At 40.3% G+C, this 24,719-nt stretch overlaps 1 protein-coding gene across 1 annotated transcript in view; it reads right to left on the bottom strand.

Moving 5' to 3' along the window:
* The window catches only part of MARCHF11 (membrane associated ring-CH-type finger 11), a 141,036-nt gene extending 131,510 nt beyond the window's left edge, over positions 1-9,526 (bottom strand). The window contains exons 1-2 of the mRNA XM_036741857.1: positions 8,867-9,526; positions 7,417-7,572 (exon numbers count right to left, since the gene is read on the bottom strand). Coding sequence (XP_036597752.1) covers positions 7,417-7,572; positions 8,867-9,526 — 816 coding nt within the window. The remainder of the gene's footprint in view (positions 1-7,416; positions 7,573-8,866) is intronic.
* Between the last annotated feature and the right edge of the window lie 15,193 nt (positions 9,527-24,719).

Here is a 24,719-nt window from a genome sequence, read left to right as displayed (position 1 = left end):
TCAGCTACTGCATTGGAATAACTTTTCGGGAGGGGAGAATAAAAAAACACTTACATCAGAACATCATTTAGTGGTTCAGGGAAGTTAATGAAACTTCTAGAAGTGCTCTATAATAAGGGGCTATAGTTAACCTAGTCACTATATTCTAGGATTGTGTAAACAGATAAAGCCATTCAAAACTACATTCTACAAGATAGCAAGATACTAGTATATTAAATTATTTAATTAAAACTTAAAAATATAACACAATGAACTATAATTGAGGGCCAGCAAGGTGGCACAGAAATACAGCACTAGGCCTGGAGTCAGGAAGACCTGAGTTCAAATCCAGCCTCAGACACTTACTAGCTGTGCGACCCCAAGCAAGTCACTTAACCTGTTTGCCTAAGTTTTCTCATCTATAAAAATGAGCTGGAGAAAGAAATGGCAAATCACTCCATCATCTTTGCCAAGAAAACCCGAGATGGGGTCATAAAGAGTCATGTATGGCTAAAATGAATAAACAGCAGCAACATTTGTGAAAAGGAGAAACAGCATCACTGTTATATTAGTATGTGTTCAAGGAGGAAAGGGTTAGAGTTGCAGAATAGACTGTAAGCCAGTTTTTAAAAAGGGAAAGGGAAGATATCTCTGATTTCTAATCTACCCAAAGGCCTGTATCATGTAATCAATGGCCTAACTTCAATCCAAGCATTTCTTCGAGGGTATGCATCAATAATGCTTTCATCTATCTTGGTGCTCCAGGTGAAGTGAGATTTGGAAAGATGATCGGACTGTCACTGTTAGTGATGTCTGGAGATGACACTTTCAAAACTCTGGAACATCCCTACTGTATAGAGAGAGATGGAGCCACATGAAAGGCAGCACGGCCTAATGGAAAGGGTGTTGCAGCTGGAGTAAGAAGATGTATCCAGGTTCTGCCTTCACTGCTTACCAACTCTGTGATGCTGGATAAGTAACTAACCATCCTGAGTCACAGTTTATTCATATATAAAATGAGGATGAGAGAGTCACAGAGTCTGAGTTGAAAGTCACAAAGTGGAGCCTCCAAGTCCAGCTAGTCCAACCCATACATGATTCCTTCTACAACATCCCTGACAAATAACTCTCTAGCTATGATAATTAAAATCCACCACTTCCTTAAGCAGTTCATTACACTTTGGGATAACCTTAATTGTTAAGAAGTTGTTTTTTTCTTTACACCAAATTTAACTCTGGTTTCTGCAAATTTCCATGTATGGCTCTTTGTCCTGCCCCATGGGTTCAATCAGAACAAGCCAAATCTCTCCTCCACAGGAGTTTTGAAATTATGTGAAGATGGGGACAGCTAGGTGGTGCAGTGAATAGAGCACCAGCCCTGGAGTCAGGAGGAATCTGAGTTCAAATCCAGCCTCAGACACTTGACACACTTACTAGCTGTGTGACCTTGGGCAAGTCACTTAACCCCAATTGCCTGGCCTTCCCTCCTGCAAAAAAAAATTACATAAACTGCCTGGATTAATAAAAGAGGAAATAGAATATCTAAATAAACCTAAAAAAAAGAAATTATGTGAAGATGGCTATCACGTACTCCATGATACTTATATTATCAAATGGCGGTTATGAGGAAAGAGGAGGAGGAAGAGTAGAAATGGAACTTTGATCAAAACTTGAAGGTAAAATAAATACAAATATGCTAGAGTAGGGGGCTAAGGGAAGGTGCAGAAGGTAGCGTGGTCTGGAATCCTAACACAAAATATTGAGGCTATCCAATTTATTCTCATTTATTCTGAAATTTATTTATTTATTTGTTCTAAAAGGGGATTTATTCTGAAAACATAAATATACATGTAATTGTCCAATTCTTTTGACAACTCAAGTCTAGATATTTACATTTCACTGGATTTCAGTTATCTGTAGCTACAAAACCCCATTGAAAACTAGTCTCCAAATATTCTTGGTAAGTCATATTTTAAACAATCCTTAATTGCTCTACTACACAAAAAGCAAATAAAACTTTTTCTCACTTAGAGCAGTTACATTTCAACATTCTCACATAAGTCTCTTATCCAAAACAACTAATATATGTATTCATCTTTATCCATATTAAAATGTCTATATCTATTTTATTTTCCAAAATCTAAACTGATGCATTAATGATATTTTGAGCAATAATACTCATCCTATTTAAATCTCAAAATGGAACATAAAATTAATGAAAAAGAGTATGCAACATGAACTTCAGTCAATTTATAGATTTTGCTGACATTATAAATTAAACTATTTTAGGTTATGAATTCTTCCAGTATTTTTCAGGTAACATAAATACTTTAATAGATATTATTTGACTAAGTAATATTTTGAATTGGCAATAGGTGTATTCATTAGATGACCTATTTTTTACCTATTTTTTTTAAAAAGCAGTACTCCCCAACATACGCACATAAACACAAACATGCCAACAGTAAATTACTCTACAAATAGAAGACATTTGTCAGAGTTAAGTGCTACACAAGATACAGGGGCCTTCACTTACTCCGTACCTAAGGCTCCTTATAACATATGAATAGCTGCTTTTCAACCTCCTTTACAATTCCAAACATGGACTACCTCCTATTATCTCCTACATAGCCCTTAACTTATAACCACTGGAGTGAATGAATGTATAAGTTGTTCCTGAGATTGAAATACAATTAATTCAGGCAAAGCCAAGATGGCGGAGAAAAGGCAGCAACTCACCTGAGCTCTCCCCAGAACCCCTTTGACCACCTTTAAATAATGCCATGAAACAATTTCTGAAGCGAAAGGACCCACAAAAGGTAAAATAATTTTGTAGCCAAATACCACTTAGAAGGTAGGCAGGAAAGATCTGTCACAGTGGGGTGAGAATGGAGAGCAGTCCAGTGCAGGCCCCACCAACACAGACCAAGTCCCAGCAAACCAGGAGCAAGCCTTGGAAGCCACTGAACCAGCAGCAACAGCAGCTGCTTCCAGAGCTCTCAGCCGATAGACAGTAAGGGGGTCAAACAACTGGTCAGAAGATTACATGGGTCTCTTTGCTGGCACTAGGGGCAGGACTCTGTTGCTTTGCCCATACTCATATATGGGTTGCAGTCCTGGGCCTCAGTCCCAGGTGAGGAGGAGCACTAGCACACCAGAGCTCACAGCGGCAGTAGAGCAGGGACCCTCATCACAGTTCAAAGGGAGAAAAGATACTTGTGGTCACTCACAGACCAGAGGATAGGCCAGGAGAGTAAAAAACACATCTCTCTCAGATCATACCACCTTGGAAGAATTGAAACTTACAAGTCCCTAGAAGTATCTCTGAAAACAACTGCATAAAACCCCTGAAGCTTGGGATAGTGTACCCTCCATCCTGGAAGCAGAGCACTCCTTTAACAAAGAGTTAAAAATCAAGAAAAGGGCTGGAAAACAACAACGGGCCAACAACAGAAAAAATCCTGACCATAGAAAGTTATTATGGTGACAAGAAACATCAACACATACACTCAGAAGAAGAGAGCAAAATCAAAGGTCCTACATCCAAAGCCTCCAAGTAAAATATGAATTGGCCTCAGGCCATGGAAGATCTCAAAAAGGAGTTTAAAAATCAAGTAAGAAAATTGGAAAATGGGAAAGAAAATGGGAAAATTGGGAAGAAAAATGAGAGTGATGCAACAAAATCACAAAAAAGAGTCAACAACTTGGTAGAGGAGACACAAAAAAACACTGAAGAAAATAACACCTTAAAAAACACACTAGGCCAAATGATAAAAGAGGTACAAAAAGCCAATGAGAAGAATGCCATGAAAAGCAGGATTGTCTAAATGGAAAAAGATATACAAAAGTTCACTGAAGAGAACTCCATAAAAAGCAGAATTGGACCAATGGAAAAGATGGCACAAAAGTTCACTGAAGAAAATAATTCCTTAAAAATTAGAATTGAGCAAACAGAAGCTAATGACATTATGAGAAATCAAGAAACAATAAAACAAAACTAAAAGAAAAGCTTTTACAGTGGAGGGGAAGATGAGAGATGGGTGGGGGGGGGGGAGAGTTCATGAACCTTACTCTCATCGGAATTGGCTCAAAAGGAATTAACATACACATTTAATTGGGTATAGAAATCTATTTTACCCTACAGGAAAATAGGAGGCAAAGGGGATAAGAGAAGAGGGTGGTGGTGATAGAATGGAGGGCACATAGAAGGAGGCAAGAGTCAGAAACAAAACACTTTTGAGGAGAGAGGGTGAAAGGAGAGAGAGAACAGAATAAATGGGATGGACTTAGGATGGAGGGAAATTCAGTTAGCAATCATAACTGTTAAAATATTTTTGAAGCAAGTTTCTCTGGCAAAGGGCTCATTTCTCAAATATACAGAGAACTGAGTCAAATTTATAAAAATAAGAGCCATTCCCCAATTGATAAATGATCAAAAAATATGAAGTCAGTTTTCAGATGAAGTAATAAAAGCTATCTATAGTCATATGAAAAAATGCTCTAAATCACTACTGATTTGAAAAATGCAAATTAAAACAATTCTGAGGTACTGCCTCATACGTATTAGATTGGCTAATATGACGGAAAAGGGAAATGGCAAATGTTGGAGGGGATGTGAGGGAAATGAAACATTAATTCACTGTTGGTGGAGTTACGAAGTGATTCAAACATTCTACAGACCAATTTAGAACTCTGACCAAAGGGTTATAAAACCATGCATACCCTTTCACCTAACAATACCACTACTATGTCTATCCCAAATAAGATTTAAAAAAAAAAACAAAAAGTAAAAGTACATATATGTATAAAAATATTTGTAGCAGCTCATTCCTAGGGGCAAAGAATTAGAAACTGAGGCTATGCCCATGAACTGGGCAATGGTTGAACAAATTGTGGTATATAGATATGAGATAATACTATTCTGCTGTAAGAAATGATGAGCAGGATGCTCTCAGAAAAACCCATAAAGACTTGGATGGGCTGATGAAAAGTGAAATGTACTGTGTATAAAGTAACAGCAATGTTGTGAGATGATAAGCTGTCAGTGACTTTAGCTACTCTCAGCAATACAATGATCCAAGACAACTCTGAAGGATTTATGATGAAAAATGCTATCCAACCCCAGAGTAAGAACTGATGGTGTCTGAATAAGACTGAAGCATACTTTTTTACTTTTTTTGAGTTTTTTGTCTATGTTTTCTTTTCACAACATGACTATTATGGATATATTTTGCATGACTACACATGTATAACCTGTATTGAATTCCTTGCCTTCTCAATGAGGGAGGTGGGGAAGGAGGAAGAGAGAGAATCTGGAACTCAAAGTTTTAAAAAACAAATGTTAAAATTTGTTTTTTCATATAATGGGAAAAAATAAAATTAATTCATCCCAAACTCGAAAGTATATAAACTCCACTTTGGGAACTTCATGAACCCTTTAAAGCCTCCAGCATACTAATCAGGAAAAAAGTTCCAGTGTCCTAATGGCAACTGATGGCCTGAGAAAGTTCATGAGCTTTAAAAGTATGTAATGTATTTCTATGAAGTAATTTATTCATTAGCACAACCTGAAAATCACTACACCAATACATTTTAGCTCCAAAATTACATTTTCTGTTATACTAAAAAAATGGATGAGTGGAAGTATGTGTGTATAGGTCATCTGTTTTTTTCATGTTGTTTCTCCCATTAATTTGACAGGTCCTTGAGGACAGGGACTATCTTCTGCCTTTCTTCGTATCCCCAGTACCTAGCACAATGTGTGGTACATATTAGGTGCTTAATAAATGCTTATTAACTGACTACATATATCATAGGAATATTTTATGTACCCTAATAGGGTTAGCCCTATGTAGATGTAAGTAAAACTAATACTAACTAAAATTGTGTAAGTAGGTTTATACAGTATTTTTTATCACCAAATAAAGTTCTAAACAAAATCAACTAACTAATAACTAATACTAGTTATTATTAACAAATATTTTCTTCCTGTCTTCTGTCTCTTTTAACTCCAAACAGAACCAAATGTGAATTCATAACATAAAGTTTAACTTCAAATAGGAATGTGTAATATCAATTGTCCTGAAAATTACAATTCCATGTCTTCCTGTTTTAACATTTAAGAATCCTTCATATTTGCCTGCAGAGCATAATTGGTCAAGTACAAATAAGATCTAAAGCTAATCCAAACAACAGAATGTTAGAAATTTCCTATATATAGTACTTCATTAACATAATAACTGTAAATCTAATTATCCAATCCATATCCTGATCTTGTGACATGTTTTTATCTGTAATTTTTTTTCAAAATAACCTTCATGGACCTATCCATCTGTACCCAACTGGCTCAACAAAATATTGATTCTAAAGAAATATTTCATTTTGTATCTCTCTTCAGAATGATAGCATTACTTTTTATTAGAATATTTCATCTTTAAATATAACATATATGTATGCCCCTTAATATCTTGAGAAAATTCCTATTTTACATCTCTTGCTTGTTAATCATACTTAAGTAACCACTTTCCAGTCTTCATTTTATCCTTCCTTTCCCTTCCTATTTCTTCTTTTACTTCTGTGTTTTATATTTCAACCTTCTTCTACCTGGTCAACTTCAACTGTTTTTTTTTTACTTTCTATATTGGCCATGTATACATTTCATTGATTCAACATATACTAATGAAAGTTTTGTTGTTAGGCCTGTGATTTCATTGGTATAGAACCTTACTCATTGGCAGGTTATAGTTTTAGAGTGTTATTGGGTCACTAAGTAGTTAAGTGACTTGCCCATGGTCACATAACCAGTGTGTATCATAGGCAGGACCTGAATCTGAGTGCCCCTGACTCCGGAGCAATTCTTCTATCCATTGAGTCATGCTGCTTCTCATTGTCTGCACTGCACTGGAGCAAGAAATGGTGCAGTTGACTATACAGAGAAGGTAAAGGCATCTGAAACTAATCAAATAAAAAAATGCTAAAATAGAAAGCACAGAAGGATTAAAGTAGGCTAAAAAGATGGGATTATTGATTTTTTTTAAAAGCCTATCCCAATACTCCACAGAACTACAGACTAATTTCCCTACTTGTCTCTGTCCCCAAAATGGAGCCTATTCAATGTTCAAATTCTTAAGTTTATCAAAAATTTCACAGATCACATCACAATTGAAATAAAAATAGAATTATTTTAACTAAAGATTTAACAAGTGACACTTTCCCAGCTTGTACGTTTTAGAAAATGATATGGGATATTTTATCAATAGGTAACTGATCAATCTAGAGAACTATCACATAAGCCTTTCAAAACCCAGATGAAATACACCTTGGAGGAACAGTACCATACAAATTCAAAAATTTGCTATTTTAGAAAATGTTCTGAATAAAGTATACTCTTGGCTAGCACTGCTACTTCAGAAAATAAATGTATTTTAATTTTTTTACCTGGCAAGGTTTTTTCATTTTAATTGCTATTACATGGTATCTATAACAGCAGAGCTCACAGGTCCATGACCCTCTTTCACTGATCCACTTTAATAGGCATAGTTGATGTGTATACCGAACTGACCCATCACATCGGCAAGGATTTAACAGTTCACCCTAAAAAAAAAAAGAAATCAGTATTAATGTTGTGGTGGTATCTATATTTTCTATATTTTTCTTTTTTGTTTCAGAAAACAAGTATCGGGCTCTACCCAACTAAATGAAATTAAAATTTCATGCTCTGATTAGAATAACCATATAATCTTACCCAAAAATACTCTTCCAAAAATACTGATAACACTTATCACATAAATGTTCTACTAAGATACAAAATGTCTACAACACATAACTTCCAATGCCCTTGGGGGAACAGCAGTACTATTAAATCTCTTTAATAACTTTTAAGTGGATGGTCAAGTGCATTTCCTCTGCAGTTATTCTTAATCATTGCTAAAGAAGAAATGCATGACAACCCAGAGAGTAGCTTACAGTAGCACTATGCTTTTATTTTTTTCTAGACTTGGCATCATAAATATTGACTTAATGCACTATATTATTGAAAGCCTGTGTTTTCCTGTGCAATTTCCTTACTTTTTAAAATATCCAAGCTAATGTCATCTCAGACCACAAATTTATATTTTACCTTCCTTTCATTCACTTAGTTCTTTTCATAAAATTCAATGGTTTATGCTATATTACTACATATGTTGTTTCAAAATGTTAGCAATTACTGAAGCATACACATTCAATAAAAGATGTCATTGTTATCTTCTTTAAAACATCAAGGATTCCTACTCCACCCCAGGGTTTCCTCTGTCTCTTGTAAAAATCTAACTCTGAGACCTAAAACTACAATATTAAAAATGATACAACAATCTTTATGTTACATGTTAGTATTGTGAGATTGTATACCCTCAAGATATTTCTGCAGCAATATGTAAACCCAAGAACATATTCATTCACAAAAATCTCTTTGGCATCATGAAGGCACCTGAGGAATGTGTAACCCCCAAAACCTTGCCAGAGAAAGAGACAGAGAGAGCAAGAGGGAAAAACGCAAAGCAAATGAAATAACCTCATTGTGTATAAGGCAGTATGACAATGTGTGTATCTGCCTACAAAATAAAGGGAAAGGAGTGAAAGGTAGGGGAAAGTGGTGAAAATAAAGAATCCTTGCTGTTCAGAAGGCCAAGTAAGAGAACTCTAAGAGAACAGGAAGACTTGTCCATGGTGCTGAACATCTCCGGGCTGACAGTTTACTGAGCGCCGGGCGAGGGAGCCTCTGGATTTCTGAGCTTGCAGCCACCTGTCTCGGGGCTTCCAACTTAGCCCAGAGTCCCGATGGGGGTGAGCTAGAGTTCAGGGGAGCACTCTATAAGTGGGTACGGGCATCAGTGGGTAGGCTTCTTACCTGCTCAGCCCCCTGAAAGCAGATCTTGCAGATGGGCTGGTGGTGTTGGTGCTGGTGGTGGTGGTGGTGGTGCCCCGTGTGCTGGTCGCTGCTGCTGCTGCTGCTACTGCGGCTGCTGCACACCGAGCGTGTCTCGGGCTGCTCCGAGGAGCTCGGTCCTCCTGCCTCCCCGCCGACTCTCGCAGCCTGCGGCTCCTCAGAGTCCTTAATCACCGCCTCCGGAGGGGGAGGTTCAGAGAAGCGCTTCGGACCTTCCCCAGAGTCTCCGGCAGTTGACGGCTCTTGCTCCGCCAGAGGAAGCGGGAGCGGGAGCGGGAGCAGGAGCGGGAGCTGCGGCGGCGGCGGGGGAGGCAACAGCGGCGGCAGCGGGGGCGGCAGCGGCGGCGGCGGGGGCGGTTGCGGCGGCGGGTCCTCTCCCGCTGCTCTCCGCGGGATCCCCTCGGCTGTCGGCTGCGGCTCGTCCTGCCACTGGGCCGGTCCCGGCGGCGCCTGCGGGAGCGGCGGCAGCGCGGGCAGGGTGGGCAGCGGCGGGGTCAGGGGCGGCGGGTAGCGCGAGTGGCGGGCCGCGGCGGCTTCTTCGGGGGGCGGAAGCAGGGGTGGCTCGGGGTCCCCGCTCTCCGCCTGGCGGCGCCGGCTGCTGTTGCCACCCCCCAGACTCATGGTGTCCTCTAACCTGCCAGCCCCGGTGGCGGGCCCCGCCAGGGGATGAGGACGAGGACGGGGACGGGGATCGGCACAAGGGGGTAAAGGAGCGGCTGGGGCGGGAGGGGAGGACTTGTAAGGGGAGGAAAGAGATGTGGAGCTCCCGGGGTGACCTAGCACCCGTCTGGGAGTGGGGCGACGGGAGGCTGAGGAGGGAAGGCTGGCCGGAGGGAGCGCGCGGGGCTCGGCGGCGGCGGCGGCGGCTGGAGAAGCTGCTCCTCCTCGGAGCTGCCGGCTCTCGTTTGGTGGAGGCGGCGGCGGTGCCGCTGGATTCGACTGCGCTCGGGAGCCGCGCGGGCGGGGGAGGGGGCCGTGCGCGGCCGCGGGGGACTGGGGGAGCAGAGGAGGGAGGGGGCGGGGTGAGTGTGAGTGTGTATGTGTGTGTGTGCGCGCGCGTGTGCACGTGTGTGGGAGCGTGCGCGCGCGCCGGTGGGGGATCCCTTAGTCGGCTCCGAGGACCCCGCCCCTAGTGCAGCCCAAGTCTATTCCGGGAGTGGATTCCCCTTCTCCGAATGGAGTGGCACTGCGGCTTTCACTGGAGGGGAGTGGGAGATAGAGGTGGGAGAGTGGACCGAAAGGCGGAGGAGCTGGTGGAGGGCATTAAAGAAGGGATGAGGATGGGAATGAGAGGGAAGCCCAGGAAGAAGGGAATGGGGCGACTGGGGGCGGGGGCGGGGCAGAGGGAAGGGATACGGGACTGCCGTTATCCCACGCGCGCGTGGTCGTGGCCAGGGGGCGGGGTGGAAAGGTGCAGAGATGGAGAAGGGCTGGGGGGAGGGGACAGCACGTGGGCAGCCGCCTCCTGGGGTAGAGAACTGGGCGCCGAGCATTGAGAGGGGTGGCAAGTCAGCATCCCGGGTGCGTCAGAAAGCTCGAGGAATAGGGGCAGCGGAAAGGCACGTGGGAGTGGGGTAAGGTCACGAGGACTGGTGGAGCCGTTACTGACATTGCCCTGGACTCGCCCCTCGGTCCTTACCTGCCACGGTTATTCCCATTCTACCCACATGTGCTCCCAAGAGAAGGAATCACTCAAGCCCAGCCTTCTTGGAGTTTCACATTCCCTGCCTCCCACTCCTCACCCCCTCCCTCTTCTCCTACTGCCACTCCCAATTCTTCTTCCCCCAAAGGTGGGAACGACCTTGCGGTTGGAGTTTATCTCTGCAAGAAATTCTGCAACCAAATGCGGGTACCTCGTGGTTATCCGCTACTGGTGCCGTACACCAGCACTGTCTGGTCACTTTAATCTTCCAAGAGCAAAGGACCCAACTAGGTCTGCTGAAAGGAAGCTGCAGTACCAGATGTCCCTTTGTTATCCACATCCATAAACCTAAATAACTTAGTAGTGCCCTGGTCCCACAGAAGCCCAAACCAGCTACTCTCCAGAGAATAGTGACCATTAAGCTTTTCTGGATGAGTTTTTCCTTTCGGAACTTTCTCATTTAACTCATATCCTGCCGCAATGATCCAGACACTGATATTAGACTAAATTCTCCTCTTACTTACAGAAAGCAATCGATACAGAGTAGTTTGCAAATGAATCCAGTGTGCATGCAAAGGCATAGTGTAATAGTACGGTTTTCACTCACCTTCTAAGAACCCTGGTAACATTTGATCCATCTTCTATTTCTATACTATATCATAATTTAGTGATCTTTTCTCACCCAAGAAGACCTTAAAATCATCCAGTTGTCATACTCACCTTTGTATCCCATGTCAGTCTAGCACTAATACTGCATCTTGCATGTGTGCATATCAGTATACACACATGAATTGTGTATATAGGGCCTAACCCTCGGCAAGGCCTAAAGGGAGTGCCCTCCCTCCTTGGTCCATACTTTATGTCCATCTATATGTACTAGTACCTATGTGTATATTATTAGTATGTGACATTGTAAGGGGACTAACTACAGAGAATCACCAAGCTAGGCAGAGTGAAATGCTATTGAGGTAAACTTTCATTTTAAGTTAGTTTTTAGATTATATATTTTGTCATCAAGGAACACATTCATTGCACAATCAGCCCATCCAATGTTTTAACAGAGCTCAGGTGGGAGAGGAGGGAGAAATCAGGGAAAAGGAGGAGGGAGTGGAAAGGAAAAATTCAAAAATGTTTTATCACAGATGGCCCAAAGTGAAATTGTTTCCAGGAGTGTCCTCTAGCTCTCTCAGCTTATTTTGTATCTCAAAATGGCAATCAGCAATCACATTTCTAAAAGACTATCCGTAATGCCCCAGTAGCTTATTGTTATGAAGAAAATATAGATGTAAATAGTTCTTCATTTTCAGTCTTCACCTGTCAAAGTCACATTCCATAAGTCTGTAAATTGCTGCAGTCCTTAAGATGATAAGCTGACTCTAGTACTTGGATGGGAAAGTTTGTGAATTTGTCACAGTATTTCCTAAAATATCTTTCTTTATGAGTTGTAAATTTCTCCCAGGGGTGATACGATATATTTTTATTTTTAATAGCAAAGAACAACAGGATTCTGTATAAACAAGGCAGAATGACTCAGACTCTTTAATAGCATAGATGAAAGATGTTAAGGTGCTATTTCCTGTCCTAGATGATTGTTTCTGAAAAATTATTAAGTAGGACGATAGAAACCTAAATTTTACGAATGGACTGGGTAACAAAAATACAAATTTATACATAAAACTTTTTTGATGGCTCCCCAAAGATGAAAAAAAAAACTTTTTCCCATTCATTCTCTTCAGCTAATCTAGTGAGTCTTCAATGAGGCAAAGAGAATATACTTCTTTGTAAATGACTCCTTAATCACAAAAGTTCAAAGTAGTACAGCAACAAGAAAGAATTTAATGTTAAGATAGCCAAAGATGTTAGTGAAACAGTTGGTAGGAAAAAATAAAAAAAGTAGACATGTCATTTCATGGTTTCAAGGAGAGCAAACCGTGCCAAATTTAAAGACTAGTTGAAGGAACTGGGAAGGTATAGATGTCTTCAATCTTAGTTCTGCTGCTCACTGCGTAGGTGATTTTTGATAAGTCACTTCACCCCAGTTTACTCACCTGTAAAATGAAGAGTTGGACCAGATGATCTCTAAGCGTCCCTTCTAGCTACTAATCTGTGATCTTAAGATCCTAAGTATTTGAAGGATTGTCATGTGTAAAAGGGATTTAAACTTACCTTGCTTGGCCCCAGAAAGAACTAGGAACAAGTTCCTGAGGGGACATTTTTTTTACTTGACATAAAGAAAAATCTTCCTAACCATCAGAATTGCCCCAAAGTGAAATAGTCTGGGAGGTAGTGAGTCACTGAAGGGAAGCCACAGGTTGTCTCTCCTGTTAGACTATAAGCTCCTGGAGGGCAGGTCTGGTTTTGCCTCTCTTTGTATCCCCAGCACTTGGCATAGAGCCTGGCACAAAGTAAGCACTTTGTAAGTGCTTGTTGACTTGATTTGAAGGGCTCCAAGTATAGACTGAATGACCACTGTAGAAATGGAGGAAGATTCCTGTTCATTTATGGGTTGGTCTAGATAGCCTCTGAGACCCCTTCCATCTTGGAGATTTCAGCGATTCTGTGATCAGATAAAGAATAGCAGGATGTCAGCAGGCTGTTGGTAACAACCAAATAGCCGGTGTGTGAAAGCACCTACCTCAGCCAATTGAAAATAAATGAGGAGAAAAGTGATTCCATCAATTTGAGCAAGGGAAAACCAGCAGGAATCATTTAGTAGGATTATTTTTAAATAAGAAGGAAACTAAAAATAATTGAATGCTTAAAAACTTTCCCTTTCCCCTCAAATAAAACTAAATGCCAGAATTACACCCTTTCTCAAAGGTAGTGTTCAATGTCGGCATGCACTCCAGTACCTTTAAGAGGTCCCTTGATTCCCAAGAGTACCAAGGAAACTAAAGGATCCTGTACTACCATTAGAGGTCATATCAACAAGGATTTATTAAGTGACAATTTAATAAAGTTAGGCACTGGAAATACAAAGACAAACATGAAGCAGCCCTTGCTCTCTGGGTACTTACATTTCTATAAAATATACTTCTTAAATATGCCCTAAATGACCCTCTGGGATCAGCTTTGGGACTGTTTAATTGATGCCCAGAGTTCACAAGGTCAGATGTCTCCAAAAAAATAGACAGGGAAGGCTCCTGAGGAGAAAAGCAGTGACTTCCTTGTGTTGTCAAACATCTTAAATCTGCATAAGCAAAGTGCTCTAGGGATTCATAGTAGCATTTAAACTGGACCTTGAAAGGTGGGTGTGATTTCTAAAAGCAGAGATGTAGGAGGGAGATCCAGCCTGAGGTGGGTTGCGACTAGATAATAGATTTTGAATTGCTGTGCTAAAGAGATTTTGAGTAGGAGAACTAGGTGATCAGAAAGAAAGCTTGACTAGACAGCAGGGATTAGGATTGAAGTGAGGAAAGACAGAGGGCAGAGAGATCTATACAATTATTTCTTGTAGTAGTCCCGATGAAAAGCAACGAGAGCCTTCATTCAAAGGATAGAAAGGGAGGCATAGACATTAGAAACAGTGTGAAGGATTTGGTGCCTAGATGCTGGAGGTACATGAAGGGAAGGAAATTTAAAGGAAGATGTGTGATGTAAATGAAAACCAAGTAGTCCATACTGTTCAAATTTTTATACTTTCTAAAGGCTGATGAGGTTAAGGACTTAATTATTCCTTATAAGCACTAATAAGCCCTTCACAAGAAAAAATTTGTGCTACAGACTGCTGTACTCTGCCCCATCTCCCAGTCCCACCATACTTACTCATCCCTAACCCCCACTTAACCAAAAATTCTACCGCGGCTAAAATAGTTACAGCTCTACGTTGACCCTTTCCCTAATATTCACCTGACACAGCGGATAGAGTTCTGGGCCTGGAGTCTGGAGGACTCATCTTCCTGAATTCAAATCTGGCCTTAGACACTAGCAGTATGACCCTGGGCAAGTCACTTAACCCTGTTTGCCTCAGTTTTCCTCATCTGTAAAATGAGCTGGAAAAGGAAATGGCAACGTGCTCCAGTATTTTTGCTGAGAAAACCCTAAATGGGGTCACCAAGAGTCAGACACAAAAGAGCAACTCTCTATTCTCTGAATTATTTATCTTACCCCCCCCACCTACTTTAATCTTGCATTTCTCTCAATCCTCCTGTCCTATCCAAAACTTTGCTCAAGTTCAAACCCAAGGATGTAAATACCATCAAATCATTAAGTCCATATGCTTGCAGTACTTGTTGCAATAGAAAAAACCCTCTGTCCTCACCAACAAGAACAAAAATGTAGGCTTCCAAAAGCATATGGTATTTTAAATAATAAGTTAGAATTATAATAGGTTCTATTCCATTGAAATACAATTACAGAGGAAGGGATAGGTACAGCCAAAGCAGCATTTACTTTTGAAGGAGCTACTAATTTTAAACTCACAGAAGCTGCTTTTTGCACACTTCCCACCCAACTTGTTTTTTCTTGCAAATAAAATATACGTCAGACATGTGCTTAAGTAGAGTTTTTTTAAGTTTTCCTCTATACAATGTAGCAATATATTTTTATGTTAAATGGGTTGAATATAGCTAAAAATGTGAATGTCCCTTTAGCTTTTTAAAGCAGCATTCTTCCTTTATAAAGGCCAGCACATCTGTGTTAATGACCTGAAAATATTAATGGAAAGATGTTCTTGCCCTCTCTCCCTGCCCCTCCCTACACAAACACCCTTATTCTCAAAGTCCTAGCCTACTTCTGAGGAGTCCCTGGGAACAATGAGGAGGAAAAAAAGACCATTGTTCTAAAATATACTGATCACCTTGAAAGAAAGGCAGGCACCAAGTTTATATACTTTTACATGTAAATGGCTAAGAGGCAACATGGAATGGTGGATATAGTGCTGACCTCCAAGCCAAAAAGACCTGGGTTCAAGTTTTAACTCTAACCTTTCTTGTTAATATGGCCACAGGCAAATGACTTAAACTTTCAAAGCTCTAGGCAGTTCTCTCAGCCTATATTTTGCAGAGACAACGCCTACCTATGTTGAAAGAAGGAGTTTCCCTCACTGACTTCTTTTTGCCAATGAATTGTCAATTCCTATCCTAAATCCTTACGGATAAAAAGGTTATGTAGATTTAGGAATATGTCTGTTTTGTATAAATGTGTAAAGCAATTTGAGACCCTTCAGAAAAAAGATAGTGTGTGTGTGAGTGTACCCACACACAAATACTTTGGGACAAAAGTTATAGAAAAAGTATTAAATCAACTAATTACACAGGAAGTTGCAAACCTAATTGAAAATTTGTATATAAATAAATCTTAAGAATTTGATGGCATCCACCCAAGAGTTTAAAAGGAACTCAAGGGTGAAATTGTAGAACTGTTTGTCAAAATGTGATAGTCCATCATTATAAATATCCATTCTGCTGTAAGACTCAAGCAATACCTGTCACCAGTCCTTTAAAAAAGTACCAGAGGAAACCCTAGGAACTACCAACTGGCAAGACTCAGCACAAGAAAGTTTGTAACATCTAATATAAATGGTAGGATAATTGAACATGTATTGGAGAAAACTGTTGTTTCATTCTTTGTTCTTGTACACACAGTGTCTGCCACATAGTAAGTAGGCATCTGATATTGATGTCGATATCAGGAAAATATCAAGCACCAGTCTACAAGGACTTTTTGAGAGGTAATTAAGCATGTGGACTAGCTAGAAATAAATGGCCTTCGTAAGTCTTTAATAAACTTTCACGAGGGGGGTGGAGCCAAGATGGCATCAGGAAAGCAGGGACTCGCTTAAGCTCCCCCCAGATCCCTCCAAATACCTGTAAAAAATGGCTCTGAACAAATTCTAGAGCTATGGAATAGCAGAGGGAAACAGATCTCCAGCCCAGGAGAGCCTGCATGGTCTCCAGGAAGGGTCTATGGCACGGTGCTGAGAGCGGAGGGCAGCCCAGCATGGGCCCCGGGACAGGCCAGACCTGGAGTCAGCCAGCTGGAAGAGGCCTTGGGGCCATGAAACAGTGAGAAGTGGCAGTTACCAGACATCTCAACCCACAAACGCCAAAGAGCAGGTTAGGGGGAAACTGTGGGATTGGGTACGGAGCTGTCTGGCCACCAGCTCTGGGGGTGTAGGAGGTTGTGCAGTGGTGGCGGTAGCAGCAGCGGGAAACTCCTGAGGCTGCCTCCAGAGCGCCAGCGTCAGCGGCTTCCCAAATCCCTGGCTCACACGGTGGGAGGAATCTAGCGGCAGATTAGAGTGGGAATGCACAAAGGCAGATTCTCTTGCTGTGCCCCACTTGAATCTGAATTGCAGTCTTGGTTGGTGGTTCTTAGGGGAGGAGGAACGCTGCTGTGACAGAGCCTGGGGTGACAGTGGAGTAGAAGTAGCTCTGAAAACAGCAGTGCTTGGACCCTAAAGCTTGGGACAAAGTACTTTCTATAAGCAGTCAAATCCTGACAAAAAGCTCAAGGGTCAAGTAGTTGGCTGGGAACATGAACAGGCAGCAAAAACGGTCTCCGACTCAAACTCAAACTCAAATTCTAGATTCCTTTTTTGGTGACAAAGAAGACCAAAACATATAGCCAGAAGAAGTCAACAAAGTCAAAGAGCCTATATCAAAAGCCTCCAAGAAAAATATGAATTGGTCTCAGGCCATGCAAGAGCTCGAAAAGCATTTGGAAAAGCAAATAAGAGAAATAGAGGAAAAGTTGGGAAGAGAAATGAGAGTGATGCACTCTAGCGATTCTGTTTCACCCTCCCTCTACCCCATTACCATTGCAGGGTTACAGTTAATCCCACTGCCTTAGATTATTCATGCTCTGAATCTTTCCTGATCCCTGACACCCCTCCCATCAAAACTTAGCTGTCCAGTGTCTCATTACATAAAGACCCTTGTAAATTTGAGAAATGAATTTGCATTAAGATTTTAATGGCTGGGCAGAGCCAAGATGGCATCTGGAAAGCAGGGACTCACTTGAGTTCCCCCCCAAGTCCCTCCAAACACCTATAAAAATGGCTCTGAACAAATTCTAGAGCTGCAGAACCCATGAAATAGCAAAGCGAAGCAGGGCTCCAGCCCAGAACAGCCTGGATGGTCGCAGGTAAGGGTCTGTTGCATGGAGCTGGAAGCGGAGCAGAGCACAGCCCAGCGTGGGCCGTGCCAGAACCAACCAGACCAGGATCGGGGCAGAACAGGTGTAGCACCCTGAATTAGTGAGCTGTGGCACTTACCAGATTTCTCAACCCACAAACACCAAAGACAACAGAGAAGGTTAGTAGGAAAAGCTGCTAGGACAGAGTGAAAGGAGTTTGCAGTTGGCTACCAACTTGGGGGTGGCAGAAGTGGTGCAGCTCTGAGGCTGCTTCAAGAGCTACCACTGAAGTTGCCTCTGCCCCAGGCCCACCTGATGGGAGGAATTAAGTGGCGGATTAGAGCGGGAGTGCAAAGCCTGCTTTGCCCTGCCTGGATCTGGGCCACAAACCTGGTTGACAGTTCTTGGGGGAGAAGGAGTGCTGCTGTGGCAGAACTTTTTGTGTAGAAGTAACTCTGAAAATAGCAGCGCAGCCCCTCCAGCTTGGGACAAAATACTCTCTATTCTACAAGCAGTCGTACCCCAACAAAAAGCTCAAGGGTCAAGTAGTTGGCTGGGAACATGAAAAGGCAGTGAAAATGGTCTCAGACTCAAACTCAGACTTTGGAATTTTTTTTGGTGACAAAGAAGAGCAAAACATATAGCCAGAAGAAGTCAACAAAGTCAAAGAGCCTACATCAAAAGCCTCCAAGAAAAATATGAATGGGTCTCAGGCCATGGAAGAGCTCAAAAAGGATTTGGAAAAGCAAGCAAGAGAAGTAGAGGAAAAATTGGGAAGAGAAATGAGAGTGATGCAAGAAAACCATAAAAAACAAGTCAATAACTTGCTAAAGGAGATCCAAAAAATACTGGAGAAAATAACACCTTAAAGAATAGACTAACCCGAATGTCAAAAGAGCTCCAAAAAGCCAATGAGGAGAAGAGTGCCTTGAAAGGCACAATTAGCCAAATGGAAAAGGAGGTCCAAAAGACCACTAAAGAAAACACCATCTTAAAAATTAGATTGGAGCAGAATTTGGGGGTGTTGTCTGTCTAGTCTCCCCAGAGTGGCACTAAATGAAAAAAAGTGACTGGGAGATCAAGAGCTCCATTGCAACATCAAAGATTTACCCCAAACTCAAATTTGGAAAAGCAAGTAAGAGAAGTAGAGGAAAAATTAAGAAAAGAAATGAGAATGATGCAAGAAAACCATGAAAAACAAGTCAATGACTTGCTAAAGGAGACCCAAAAAAAATGCTGAAGAAAATAACACCTTAAAAAATAGACTAATTCAAATGGTAAAAGAGCTCCAAAAAGCCAATGAGGAGAATGCCTTGAAAGGCAGAATTAGCCAAATGGAAAAAGAGATCCAAAGACCACTGAAGAAAATACTACCTTAAAAATAAGACTGGAGCAAGTGGAAGCTAGTGACTTTACGAGAAATCAAGATATCATAAAACAGAACCAAAAGAATAGAAGACAATGTGAAATATCTTATTGGAAAAACCACTGGAAAATAGATCCAGGAGAGATAATTTAAAAATTACTGGACTACCTGAAAGCCATGATCAACAAAAGAGCCAAGATATCATCTTTCAAGAAATTATATCAAGGAAAACTGCCCTGATATTCTAGAGCCAGAGGGTAAAATAGAAATCGAAAGAATCCACCGATCGCCTCCTCAAAAAGATCCCAAAAAGAAAACTCCTAGAAATATTGTCACCAAATTCCAGAGTTTCCAGGTCAAGGAGAAAATACTGCAAGCAGCCAGAAAGAAACAATTTGAATATTGTGGAAACACAATCAGAATAACACAAAATCTAGCATCTTCTACATTAAGGGATCGAAGGGCTTGGAATATGATATTCCAGAGGTCAAAAGAGCTAGGATTAAAACCAAGAATCACCTACCCAGCAAAACTGAGTATAATGCTCCAAGGCAAAATGTGGTTTTTCAATAAAATAGAGGACATTCAAGCTTTCCCAATGAAAAGAGCAGAGCTGAATAGAAAATTTGACTTCAACCACAAGAATCAAGAGAAGCATAAAAAGATAAACAAGAAAGAGAATTCATACGGGACTTACTAAAGTTGAACTTTTGTGTTTACATTCCTACATGGAAAGATGATGTGTGTAATTCAGGAGACCTTTCTCAGTATTAGGGGAGTTGAAGGGAATGTAGAGGGCACAGGATGAGTTGAATATGAAGGGATGATATTTTTAAAAATGAAATAAATTTAAGGGTTGAGAGAGGAATATATTGAGAGAGGGAGAAAGGGAGAGATGGAATGGGGTAAATTATCTCACATAAAAGTGGCAAGAAAAAGCAGTTCGTTGGAAGGGAAGAGGGGGCAGGTGAAGGGGAATGAGCGAGTCTTACTCTCATTGGATTCAACTTGAGGAAGGAATAACATACACACTCAACTGGGTATCTTACTCCACAGTAAAGTAAGGGGAAGGGGATAAAAAAAGGGGGTGATGATAGAAGGGAGGGCAGATGTGGGGGGAGGTAATCAAAAGCAAACACCTTTGAAAAGGGACAGGGTCAAGGGAGAAAACTGAATAAAGGGAGACAGGATAGGATGGAAGGAAATATAGTTAGCCTTTCACAACATCAGCATTGTGGAAATGTTTTACATAATGATACGTGTGTGATCTATGTTGAGTTGCTTGCCTTCCTAGGGAGGGTGGGTGGGAAGGGAAGAGGGGAGAGAATCTGGAACTCAAAATTTTAAAAGCAGATGCTTAAAAATTTTTTTTAAAAATTTTTTGCATGCAGCTGGGAAACAAGATATATAGGGAAAGGAGCGTAGAAATCTATCCTGCCGTACAAGAAAATAAGGGGAAAGGGGATGGGGGTAATGGGGTGAAAGAGGGGAGGGTTGACTGGGGAACAAGGCAATCAGAATATATGCCATCTTGGAATGGGGAGAGGGTAGAAATGGGGAGAAAATTTTTAACTCAAACTCTTGTGGAAATCAATGTTGAAAGCTAAAATATTAAATGAAATATACACAGAATTTTTTTTTAAAAAAAGAAAGCCTCTGTAATAAATACTACACGTGATTTTCAAAAAAATAAATAAATAAATAAATAGGCTATTTTTAAAAATACACCAGCAAGGTACAATGTAATTGGGGGCAACATTATACCATCAACAGAGATCTGGTTTTGATCAAGAAACAGAGTAAGGGTAAATAGATAAATAAAAGAGACAGGAGAAGATACAAATATGGTTCCATGTGGTACCAAAGCTATCTTTATTTAACATGCCTGTAAATGATCTGGAAGATAAGAGTACATAGTGAAATCTCAAATTTTGTACCTGACACTGTGACGATTAAAAAATTCTTAGAGACCAATAGTTTCTGGGTAATTTAATAATGTTATTAATAAGGCCAGCACATTTATTGATAAGAGGTTGGTCATTTGGCCAGCTCCCTTAGACCAAAGACCTCTAATGGCGTTGGGCTCACAGTTTATATGCCCTTTCAAGAGTAAGTGTTCCTAGGGGGTGTCAATCAACTCTGGGTAACACACTAGGAGGTGGGCTATATTAAAATGAGCGTCTTGGGCTAAGTTACTTGGGTCACCCAACTCTTGGTCAAAGAGGCATCAATTTCCATATCACTTGTCTTAAAAGAAAGGGAGAATCAGCATTTCCCCAGATAGGCAAACACAATGAACAGGAATGCACCCAATTAGCCCAAACTTAGAGTTTCTTTTACTGTCTGATTAGATTTTGGCCTAGATAAATCTCTAAGAGAGATTTCTCACACTTTTTGGTTTCCGGATAAGGAAGTAGAAAAGGGGAAAAACCTTGGTCCTGATTCAGTAATTAGTTATTAAATATGAGAAGAATAATTAAATCCTCACACACTGTGTAAGAAAGTGGGTTTCCATTCTGTCCTCATTCCCCATACTAGTCTGCATACTTATCTAGTCTGTCTCCTTGCCTCAGAGAATTATGGCCTTCAGTCCACCTAACACTGGGGACTTTGGCATGAATCATGTAAGGAACCCTGCCTTTGGCTTGGTGTTAAGGTTCATTCTTGTAGCTGGTGTCCTGGTCCTGTTGACCAGATCCCATATAGATTTCTTACCTCTTATTTTCCCATTTAGAGCCCTGGTTTCCTAATCCTTTATTATCCAAGCATTTGCCAGTGGCCCAGAGCTTCTATTACCTAGGTTTCTAGCATGAGTTCTTGAAATCAGCCACCTGGATGCCCACCTGGTTTTGACCACTACTTGGGCTGACTGTCTTGTTGCTGCCAAAGCCCAATAAATATAACATACTTTAAAAGTCCTGGTGCACACCACTACATTAAAGCACTATACAATAATTAATAGACTTTTAATGACTCTAAGTCACCAGAAAAGTTAAATTGCATTCAATGTTGAAAAAGTTGCCAAGTGTAAATGTGTTTTAGAAATATTTATATTCAAATGTTTTTTTAAAAAACATTTTTGTACTTAAAGGAATATACCTCAGGTACAGAGACTATCACTTATATGGAATATCTCATTCAGCAAGGATGCATGTAAATAATGTGTTTACTGCCTTACCCAATAGATAGCAAACTTATGGTACTCATTACTCCAAGAAGCAGTACGCACTGAAAATGTAATTAAGTTTAAAAAGTCTTTAGATAAATTCTTGGCTATATATCTGAAATGCTTTATCACTGCTAGCTGGCACTTAATAGAGTAAGCAACGATTTGGGTAGCATAAGAGAAAGCCATAGCTTCTCTCTCCCTCCCCTATTGACCATCTACCTGCCTGATGACACAGTGCTTAAAATTCTCAGCATTAGATTCACTGCTTTGGCGAAGGGCATTATCTCCCTAAATTCTTCCTTTAAGAATGCATATATGTTAGAACGTGAAACATTGTCACAGATTAGCTTGTCACTCGACAGATAAGGCACTAAGGGAATGGAACACAGGACAATTAAGCTTTGATTGAAAAGAATAGAATTGATAAAGATTTAAGTATGGGGCAAAAAGCTGGTGGGGGGAGGTCAGATTTGATGAGATTCTTTTCTGTTATGCACCACAAATAAGGCAGAAGTGTAAGGAATTAGATGTTAGGACCCAGTATGAGTGCTCTAAAGCAGGAAGCCATGCACTGAGAAAGAAGGTATCAGGGAGAAGCTGAACATACTACTAAATTGTTTCTACAGGCAGCCCTAAATATTAGGGAAAATTAGAGATTTTTGGAATAAACTCCTCATCTTTTGAACTGATATAATCCAGGACAACTACTTGTGCTTTTCCATAAAATATCAGTTGGTATCACTCTCAGAAACAGGTCATCTATTTGACTTGACGGACAATTGATCTGATCCAGCATGGCAATTCTTAGGTTCTTAATGGAAAAATAAATTAGAAGATACAACAAATAACATAAACTTAAAAAAAATTAAGGGATAAAGGAATGATACATTTGTATGTAAGTTAAAAATTAAAGTATGAGGTAAGTAATAGAAAAGCCACTTAGGGAACTAGCAAAAGTGGTAAACAATTAAGTTATAAAAAGCACTGTTAGAAAGGAGAAAAAATATAAAACCAAAGGAATTGATGAGAAAGTAATTCTGATGGAGGACTGGAGTTAAATATTCTTTTTTTTCATTCAAAAGAAATGGAAATAATGAGAGAAACCTAGTGTCCCCAAATTAATTGGATACCATCTAAAATACAATGACATAAGCTTAAAATTACAAGGCAATTAAATTAAAACTGATAAAATGCATGCAAAGGTAACCCATATGAACTGATCATAGCCTCTTTCTTTGAGCCTGTCTTTCATCACATTCAATGTTTTGTGAATATGCTCCCTACTGATTTCAAGGGAAAACTGGGATCTTTGGATTAATTTTGCAGAAGGAAGGAATTACACAGAAAGAAATAAACAAAAAATAACCCTAATAGTTTAAATTGTGTATTCTCCTAGAAGATAGAGATTTTTGTCTTTCTAACACACATTATGCTCCGTGCTAGAGAACATTGAAAGCTTTTAGATCATGGTAATGATGATGTCTATCTAATTCTAGGGACAAAGTGATAATGGTAGTTCTTTAAAAAAAAAAAAAGATAACACTACAACAATGTGGAAAAGTTGTCTAACAAAAGAGATTTCAAAAAGTCACAATGCAACTCAGCTCCATTCCATTCAGCATTTATTAAATTCTCACCAATGGTAGGTACTGAAAACAGAAAGATGAAAGAGAAGAGAGCATGTTCACAAGTTGCAAAATTTTAAATAAAAAGAGAAATAGAGAGGCAGGAGAGATTCAAAGAAGTAGGCACTTCTATCCGGGACAGAGGAGAAGCTAGGTGGAGGGGATAGAACCTGAACTAGGCCATGAACAAGGAGGGAGGATTTCAAATGGTGGAGATGGATGAGTGGAAAGGAGTATATTTCATTTATGGAGAACAGTATACTGATGTGCACTGAGATGGAAAACAAAAGAATGGGCAAAATCATGGACTGTATTATTAAATATATTGGGAAACATGGCATACTATTTAGCTGGAGTATGCGGTGTACACGGGAAATATGGTGAAATAAGGATAGAATGGTTGACTAAAGTAAAGTGTGCGCTGAACTTCAAAAGCCAGAGAAAGGAGTTAATATTTTATTTGGTAGTCAGAAAGCAGCCACTAAAGGTTTTGTTGATGTTGTTTTTAACCATGAGAATGACATGTGCATTAGAAGCATTACTTTAATAGCAATATGAAGGAGGAATTGGAGAAAGGAAAGTAAGGAGACTAATTTGGAGGCTATTATAATAGGCTGAAAAAGCAAGGTTAAGGTAGGATACTACTGTGGAAAATTGGGGGCAGCTACAAGAAACATTGCTAAGGTAAAATTAGACCTACCAATTAATTGGACATTGCAGATGCAGGAGAGGGAAGAGTCATAAATGACTCAGAGCTTTAAAGTCTGTGAGACGAGGAAAATGATAATGCCATCAACAGAAACAGGAAAATTAGGATGATGAAAAAAATATTTTTTTTGGTAGGAGAGGAGAAGATGACAAATCCAGTTTTAGATATGTTGAGTTTGAGATATCAAAGCAACATTCAAATAGAAATATCCAGCAGGCAATTTGGA

This window comes from Trichosurus vulpecula, chromosome 1 (assembly GCF_011100635.1).
Source record: "Trichosurus vulpecula isolate mTriVul1 chromosome 1, mTriVul1.pri, whole genome shotgun sequence".
Taxonomy (NCBI): Eukaryota; Metazoa; Chordata; class Mammalia; order Diprotodontia; family Phalangeridae; genus Trichosurus; species Trichosurus vulpecula.
Note: the sequence above shows the minus strand (reverse complement) of the source record. Positions and strands in the feature narration are given on the sequence as shown.